Source organism: Salvia hispanica, chromosome 4, assembly GCF_023119035.1.
Source record: "Salvia hispanica cultivar TCC Black 2014 chromosome 4, UniMelb_Shisp_WGS_1.0, whole genome shotgun sequence".
NCBI classification, from domain to species: Eukaryota; Viridiplantae; Streptophyta; class Magnoliopsida; order Lamiales; family Lamiaceae; genus Salvia; species Salvia hispanica.
Genome location: NC_062968.1, coordinates 8,781,941 through 8,791,417, shown reverse-complemented (window position 1 = coordinate 8,791,417; position 9,477 = coordinate 8,781,941). Strand labels below are relative to the sequence as shown.

At 34.8% G+C, this 9,477-nt stretch overlaps 1 protein-coding gene across 1 annotated transcript; it reads right to left on the bottom strand.

Moving 5' to 3' along the window:
* Nucleotides 1-1,596: 1,596 nt before the first annotated feature.
* Nucleotides 1,597-2,800, bottom strand: LOC125218130 (AT-hook motif nuclear-localized protein 24). Its single transcript, XM_048119733.1, has one exon. It carries the CDS (start codon nucleotides 2,513-2,515, stop codon nucleotides 1,766-1,768), a length of 750 nt encoding a protein of 249 aa, XP_047975690.1. The 5' UTR covers nucleotides 2,516-2,800; the 3' UTR covers nucleotides 1,597-1,765.
* Nucleotides 2,801-9,477: the final 6,677 nt, after the last annotated feature.

Here is a 9,477-nt window from a genome sequence, read left to right as displayed (position 1 = left end):
TCCAACCCGACCCGATAGATTTTCGATACAATTACTTATCCTGCGTGGCGTGCCGAAGGCATGACTTGGAAAACTCTACTAATTCTGATTATTTCTCTTCTATATTTACAATCTCTGACCTTGTACTTATCTCAAACATACAAGTAGAACAAATGAAAATATACAAATCGAATTCAGTATACAAATCAACATAAACATACAAAAAGAATCACAAATCGAATCAGCATAAAAGTAGCATTAATTCCAAAATTCAAATTGAACCCTAAATTTGTCATTTGCCAAGTCATGCTTCCGACACGTCAACTAGGATAAGTTTGTGTCGGAAATCTATCGCGTCAGGTCGGATGAGAAATTTACACAATTCGATAAAATTCATGACTTTTCATGCAACATTTAAAGTTATCGGGAAAAACCAAACTATGTTGAAAGTTCATGACTTTAGAAGCAATTTGCCCCATACTTAATTATGCTCATTGGAAGAATATTATGTACTCTAAAAACATCCGTCAAAAATTTAGTGACAGAATTGGTAATTCTTGAATATGTTGATATGAAAAATAATCCTATTGAATCTTGTATTTTGAACTACATATCAAATATTTTCTAACCTTCATTTTAGTACCCTTGCAATACGTACTAAAGAAAAGAAACCATGAACATTTCCCTAAAGAAAAGTTTAGAGAAAATAAGGGTAAGAACATAATCCTAAGTTCCTAACCCCTATTTTAATATTCAAGATTTTACAAGTACTTTATAATATACAGTATATAAATATGCACATGAATGTCATTTTAAATGGAAAGTGGAACAAATCAACAATGAATGGTTTAGTCCTTCAATATTTAACGTATGCCAGATTAAGATACAAAATTGAAAGTTTAGAATATTGCGAATAGTGTAGGATATTTTTAAATACACGTGAGCTGTTTGGTACATTTAAAGATTGGGAAAATTATATTAATACTACATGATAAGGCCATACCTCCCTAGCTTCTCGTAAAATGTTTTGCCACCCCTCCAGTATCGAAATTGTAAATAGCTTTAATGAAACCGTTCTACTTATTATGCATGTTACTAATACATAATTCTCGCTGATTACTATGAAATTTTAAATGATTAAAATAAGCTGGACAAAAACGAATCTCCCTAAAAAATAATGATCAACATTTGATGCCCTTTTTTCAGGTAATGACCATTTTATGCTTAAAGCTAGATTAATCAATGTGTGTAGAGAAAAGGTCATGTGGAAACACAAATAAAAATAATTTGGAAGTTGATCGTATTCGGTTCGTTCAGTTGCATTTTACTCAAAAGTCCGACCAATAACAATATATCGTGTCCCGCCTTCATAATGCTAAGATTATGTTGCACTCCCTCATAAATTCACAATTAATCATCTTACCTCCGCATCTAATTTAATCTCAGACAAATCTAATATCCTATTATAACTTATCCCTCATTGTATCCAACTGGAGTATTATTTTATCTAGCGAACCAATAACAACGTAAAATTATTCAAAGTTACTCCTATTTGCTAAAATGAAGTTCTAGGCTGAATATATGGTTAAACTTAAACAAAGAGTGAAAACCTAGAAGTAGAAAAAAAAACCCCATAAACATACACCAAATAGCACTAACAAATGATCCTCACCAACAAAAAAAAAGAAGCGATAAATCCATGTAATAATATAAACTGAAAACGTTAATGATCTGATAATTAATTAAAAAAAACTAGTGAATTAATGAAGAAGGAAGGAGATGGTAGCTAGAATGGCGGCCTACCCGTAGCCCAAAACGCATCGTTTTGCATCTGAATCGGGTTAAAAAGATTGGGCTGCATCCCTTGCAGGTCCCCCATCAACTGCTGATTTTGCGGCAGCGGAGATCCGCCTTGAACTTGGGCCGCATTCTCATCCTCATCCAGCGGCAATCTCTCATACGCCGCATTGCTAAACGACGCCGCCATTACAATAACCGGCCCCGCCGCGACAAGCTGCCCGACCGCGCTGCCCCCGAGCACCTGCCCCTGCCCACCCGCGAGGTACACGGTGAGCCCTGTGGCAGCTGGCGGGGCGGGCGGGGGCAGGAACGACCCGGAGAGGGACAAGATCTCGAACCTTCCGTGCAGGGTCGCGACCGCCCCTGCCCCGGGCTGCCTCAGTGTCACGTTGGCGACGCTGCCCGTGCCGCTCATCACACACACGCCCCTCTGGCGGCGCCGGGCGAAGGTGGCCACGGCGTCCATGACGTCGCAGCCGTCGGAGATCTCCATGACGTGGGTGTGGAGGGCGTTGGCGCTGTCGCGGGTGACGATGATCGGCGGCTTCGGCTTGTTCTTTGACCCGGCCGGGCGGCCTCGGGGCCTCCGGGTTACGGACATCTCGCCCTCGCCCGTGCCCGGGCCGCTCTTGTTGAGGCCGCTGGTCTCGCTTTGTTCTTCTTCTTCGGAGGTTTGGTGCTGCTGCAAATTGAAATCCCTTGTGTGGAATGGTGGTGGGAGTTGATGGCCATCCATCAAATTCAAATTCAAATTCTTCTTGATTAATTACAATACAATAAAGAGTGTAATAATTCAAGAAAGGAGAAGGATTAGTAGTGGAAGGAGAAATGAATTGAAGGGGGGAAGAGAGAGAAAGAGAGTGGAATTAACGTGAGTTTCTTGCTTTCCTTTTGGATTGTTTAATGAATCTTGCTACTCATAGTATTTGTAAAGAAGTTGAGAATTTGGGTGTTGCCAACCAAATTGTGAGAGGAATCCACCATCTCTTCCAACTAAATTTGGATGGCTTGTTTGATTTCAAAGGGCTACTTTTGGATTAGGGTTCTTCAACTTTATTTGTTCATATATAATAGGTGGGCCTCTAATTTCTCATGTCTATCTAGTATATGTTCACACTATCTCAGCCAAATGCTCACCAAATTCAACTTCTCTTTGTCCATTTGTTGCACAAGGTCACAATCAGCAATAAAATAAGGGGGATCTTTAAAAGAAAAATACTCCTTCCGCCAAAAAAAAATTAGTCTTATTCGTAGACAATAAGATAGAGAGAGAAAAATAGACCGAGTAAGAGAAAAGAAAGGAAAAAGTATATAAAGTAATAGAGAGTAGAAAAAATTGTTAAATATGAGAAAATATTTCCAGTTTTAGAAATGAGATTATTATTTGTAGCTAGCAAAATGAAACTAATTTTTAATGCATGGATAGAGTATTAATTTGGTCACGATCTTATGTTGTAGTTGCAGGACATTGGTTAAGGTTTTTATTGCTTCTTGTAATATATTGATGAGGGATATTATGGTAAGTTCACTGCTGCGTGTCGTATTATACTGACAGATATAATACTAATTGCTATCATACCGCACAAGCTATTAAGATAAGGTTGTTATTACAGTCCCTAAAACCAACCATATGTGAATATTTGTGTGCAACCGATATAACTACTTCTAAACCTGATTAATCAATTATTTACGAATTATTGCAATGTTATATTTATAGGAGTATATATTATGCAATCAAATAATAATTGGATTTTAAATTTTAACCAAGAATAATTATTTATCATTAGATTTGGCGAACTAATGACTCAAAAGTATGTCATGTGAAATGTCAAATATTATTTTAATCTATAAAGGTCCATTAATCATATCATTCTACCCTAGTAGTTATTTACTCCTCTGCAATGTTTCAAATAACATATAATTTCATTCATAATTATAATAGTCATCTACTTTTTTTATCTAAATTTTTTGAAGAGGATTATTAATAGTTTCCTATCTACCCGTGTTGACTCAAATTCCTGACATATTGGTTAAAAAGGACACGCCTCACCAACAGAGCTTCACTTTATCGTCATAATTATGATAGTAATCTCCATATGTATGGTTGATGCACAATTTATTAGCACTAAAAACATATTCCAAATATACAGGTTATTCCCTTTGTCCATTATTTGTGATACATTTATTTTGAGCTCATGTTTTGAGATAGTGGTGTTTAGTGGTTAGATGAAGAGATAATTAAGTATGATTGAAGAAAAAGTGGAGAGAAAAAGTAGGAGAGATGATAAAGTAAAAAAAAAAGATAAAGTGTGTTTTTTTGCTATAAAAGAAAATGTGTCACTTATAACATGACACTTAGAATTGGACGAAGGGAGTACAAGAATAAAATAAATGGAAGAATAATTAAGCAGAGTGAAAGAAAATAAAATAAGAGACATAATAAAATAAAAAAATAAATACATTGCTTTTTTTTACCAAAATTAAAAATCATTCATTGATTATGAGAAACAGAAAAATGAAAATTAATCATTTATTATGAGACGCAGAGAGTATAAAAAAGGAAAAGTAATACTCTCTCTATCCACCATTAGTCTTCTCTATATTATTATCTTTCATACTTTACCATTTTTCCACTTTAATTATTTATTACTTCCTCTGTCCCATAAAAGTATGGGTAATGGGTATGGGATGTGAATTAAGACAAAATTGGTAAATTAAGCAAGAGGAGAAGAATGGTATGGTAAAGTAAGAGAGAGAGAATGAGAATGGTAGTTAAAGTAATGTTAGTATATAGTGGGACCCACATTATTAAATTGATATAACTTTTTAAAAATGGAATGTACATATTTTTGTGGAACGGACGAAAATGGAAAATGCACAAATTTTTATTGGACGAAAAGAATATCATTTTTATAAAACAAGTGCAGAAAAGTCGATGAGACTTCTAATGGTGAATGGAGGGAGTACTAATTATTAATTAACGTAATGAACAATAAAGCGATGCCCTTAATTTCTGGAAAAGATTGCAATTCCCATATAAAAATATCAAGTGGCCGTGTAACACTACGCATATCAAAATACAGATCATTTTTTAGGGGGCTATCTTCCGTATAAATTAACTAAATGTCAACATTACTTTTGTTAATTTTGCATGACTATGATAACTTTTGTTAAAGTATCTCGACTTTAATTTGTTGTAAGTTTGTGTGACTATAACATCGAGCCCTTTCTTTTAGTAAAAACTGACATTTTCCACCGAGTACTTTTATCCCAATTCGAATAAATAATCAAGTTTGTTCATGTATGAATAAGTAGGAGACGAAGTTTGCATTTTGTTTATACCTAAATTGAGAAAAATGAGGTTTATCAACAATAAAGGAGATGAAGCTGGCAAAATAAATTAGGTCGGGATTTGGCAAAGTTTTAAAAACCGGACCGGACCGGCCGGTTCGACCGGTTGGACCGCGAACCGGTGCGTAGTCCGGTCCGGTTTGCACTATAAGACCAGTAGCACATCAAACCGCCATGAACCGCCGGAACCGGCCGGTCGGACCGGTCTGGCCGGGAACCGGAAACCGGTTTTCTAGATTTTTAAAATTTTTGTAAAATTTGAGTTTGGTGGGAGTTGAACTCATGACCTATGAGTCAAGAGACCAACATCTCTACCACTCCACCACATGTACTTGAATGAAATATTATGAGCATTAATTATTGTTATACATTAAACCTATAATTTTTTGTCCACACAAATTAATAATTTGTGTTTAATTTTATACTTTTAAATAATTACTATTAGTTGTGATATGATTAATATTAACTATCCATCACTAAATCTTACTTTTATTTGTATAATGTATATAAATAATAGATTTTATCTAAGATTTAACATTGTAGTATATATATTATTAACATAGTTTATTACTCCATATTTACTAAATAATACTCCAAACTTATTAATAATTCATGTTTAATTTATGTATTAACTAATAATACTAATATAGTATATATTTATCCAAATTAACTAAAAATTCATGTTTATTTTTATATATTGTCTATAATATTATTTCACCACATAAATATTTTTAAATTAATATAAATTTTATTTATTTATATATGAAAAATATTGTACTTTTTTAGTTATTCTAATTAATAATTTATGTATTTAGTTATTATTTAAATTTTATCATTCACTTATTTTAAATGCTCTTCATATTTAATTTATATACAAAGTTTAATAGTATATGTTTTTGTTATATATTACTAATTATAATTTATCACTCATTAAATTTAATATACTTTGTATGGATATATTTAATTATATATATTTGCAAGGTAAAACGGTTCGACCAGTGATTGAACCGGTCGGACCGGTTGAACCGTGAACCAGTAGCCTCACCGGTTCACCGGCCGATCCGATTTTTAAAACATTGGGATTTGGGATGCAACATCATGAGGAGAGAGAGAGAGAAAGAGCAGCCACGTGCACCACATTCAATTACAATCTCGTCTTCTTACTTGGAGTAGTTTGCAAGTGAGGATTCTCAGAGGAGAAAAAATGTTTGAGGGTTCCAAGAGGAGATGGACACGCGTCTTTACCCCGGCCCTCAAAGTCTATTCATGTCTACTTTCGTTCGAAATTTTAAGTTTCATCCTCAAAGTGTATTAATGTACTCAAAGTCTTTGCTTAAATGAGATGTTTTATTTTTGCATTTATTTTTAAATATAATTATAAATAATTAAAATGAAGATAAAATTAAGTAAGATAGAGAATAATATAAAAGATAGTCTCTTCTATACTATTCTCTCTTACTTCAGTGGAGCAATTTTTATTCGTCGTGAAATTTTTATTCGTCGATAAAATTAATGAAGATAAAATTTTTATTCTCTCAGAGGATAAAATTAATGCATTCATGAGTCTTACTTCTATATATTCTCATGTCCCACTTTAAGTGGAGCAATTTTTATTCGCCGTGAAATTTTATGCAGTATTGTTTTATTAGTTTAGTTAAAAAATTCCATTCTACAAAATATATCAATTAGAATGAGACATCTAAAAAGAAAAATGTCACTTAGAAGGGGACGAAGTAAACATGACGCGGCCCGCCCGGCTAAGGATAGCCCATGGCGGGTGGGCTCCGCGACTGGGGGTGGGAGATACGAAGCGACGAGAGAAGACGGGGGAAAGACGTACATTAAATTGCGGTATTTAACTTGACTCGACAATAAATAAAGAAAATAGGTGTATTTATTAATCAAAGCAACGGAATAATAGTATCAAAGTGTTAAATGTCATCAAAACGAAAAATAAATAATTGTCTTGGGGTAAAATTGTGTATATGGCAGCTGATGAGGCTCATTTCAGGCATGGTTTTATGGATGTTTATACACTAATCGGGTTAATAATGTGCGAAAAAGTGGTGAATTTAAGTGTGCAGAGGCTATAAAATGAAAAAAAGCGGCAAGTGCATGATTAACTTGATCAACACGGAAAAGGAGCAAAAAATGGCCAAATATGAGGACAAATTGATCAGTTGGAGACAAGCTGATCAAGAGAGCCTAGATGGGATGACAATGACAGGCAGCCATGCTAAGTTGATCAAGCTGGATCAAACTGATCAAGTGGGCGAAGGTGAATTGACAATACCAGGCGGCCAACAAGTTGATCAAGTGAAGACACAAGCTGATCAAGCCACCACATGAAGGCATGAGCTGAATCAAGCCAACACATGAAGACATGAGCTGATCAAGTCACCACATGAAGACATGAGTTGATCAAGCCTAAATTACTGCAAGGATAAAATGGTCACTTACGAGAAGTTACCTTGTGGTTGAAGATTTGAAGTCATTCTATAAATAGAAGTTTTCTACAATAAAGAAAGGGACTGAACACTACAGTTGCTTAGATAGGAAGCTCTCTTAGCTTAGCTTAGTTTAGTTTAGTTTAGTTTAGTTCTGTAGTCCCGACGGAGGAATTGACGACTCCGACGTCGGGATTACATTTCATTCCATGTTTTCAAGACTTTAGTGTAGATTTACATGGTGTTGGTCGTTTCGACGGTGGAATTGACGCCTCCATCTAAGAAGCTCCTTCACCACCTTGCTTTGTTGTTAGACTTAATGGGTTCGGCAAGGGAATTGACGAATCCGGCGCTGGATCTTACTTATTTTCAGTTTATTGAAGATTTGGTTATTTCATTTCCTGTTTACATTTAATTTCATGTTTTCAATGCTTTAGTGTAGATTTACAGTGTGTTGGTCGTTTCGACGGTGGAATTGACGCCTCCATTTTAGAAGCTCCTTCACCACCTTGCTTTCTAGTTAGATTTAAATTGTTTCGGCAGAGGAATTGACAACTCCGATGTTGGATCCTTGCTTTATTTATTGCTTTTGAGATGCTGTAGTTAGATCCTGAGTTTCATCGGATGAATTGACGACTCCGCTGTTGGACCTCGATTTATTTCCAGTTTTAATGAAGCTTTAGTTTAATTTTATGTTTTTCAATGCTTTAGTGCAGGTTTACAGTGTGATGGTTGATTCAACGATGGAATTAACTGTTAGAGTTTATATACTAGAAATCACCTTTCGAGTGATTGAATACTGTTAAAACTCTTATTTTATTTTCCAAAGGAATAAACATATTATCTTTGTCATAATGTTGTTATGTTTTACATTTAATGGATGTTTATTACATGTTTAAATGTATAAGTAACTTAACAAAGTCTAAGTCTTTATTTTAGTAGACCGGTTGTGGGCGTCGTCCACTTTAAGGTAACACGGTCAGTTCTAAACAAAGAAAAAGAAGAATTTCACAACCTAGATAGGCTTAGACTACCTATCGTGAAAGGTTGCAATGTCAGTCCGATTATTTCTAAGCCTTATCGAAATAAGATGACGTTGGTGTCATATAGCACTGAATGGATCTAATAGCGAGACAGTCTTTATGCTATCTACTGAAAGACGAGGTCTTGTAAATTGTTATTTCTTAATCAATGTACGTTAGCATTGAGCATACGGTATTGATTATGCACTACTTTGACTTACCAAATGGTGCGGGTTTTTCGCAACCCAACAAGCCTGGTATATTGGGTAGTGGTGATTAATATCTAATGCGGTGCTAGGATTGCTATTATCTTGAATCGTGCGCGAGGTGAGTCTCGTTTGGTAACATCTTCAAGAGAAGCTTGAAATAAGGTTTTATTATTCGGAACCTAGCTAGTTGGAGTTTAATTACTCTATGAATAATAAATAAGATTTTCTTGCTGAGTCCTCTCTTGGAATAAATAAGATATTAATTAATTAAGTCCATAGCAGACAATAATTAATTAATGGATGTTTCTATCTTAAGCGTGGGAAATAAATATCAAATAATGGAAACCCGAAGTACTTATAATTTCGGATTTGGATGGGGAGTGCAATATTACTTCTGTAGTGGCTGCTCGTAATATTCCAATTATAAGCTTATATTAAATTGTGTTTAATTTAATTAGTAAAAAGCTAATTGGAGGAGCCCATATCCAAAGCCTTCCATAGATCCCTGTCTGGGCCCAATATGTGACTTATTATAAACAGGAGAATAAAGGAGACATAAAACACAATTATTTTTCTTCAAAAATTTCGCCCCCCTCTCTACATAGACAAGGGGCGATTTTCTCTCGTCCGAGGGAAAGGATTTCCGTCTTCTTTATTTAAGTCCTCCCT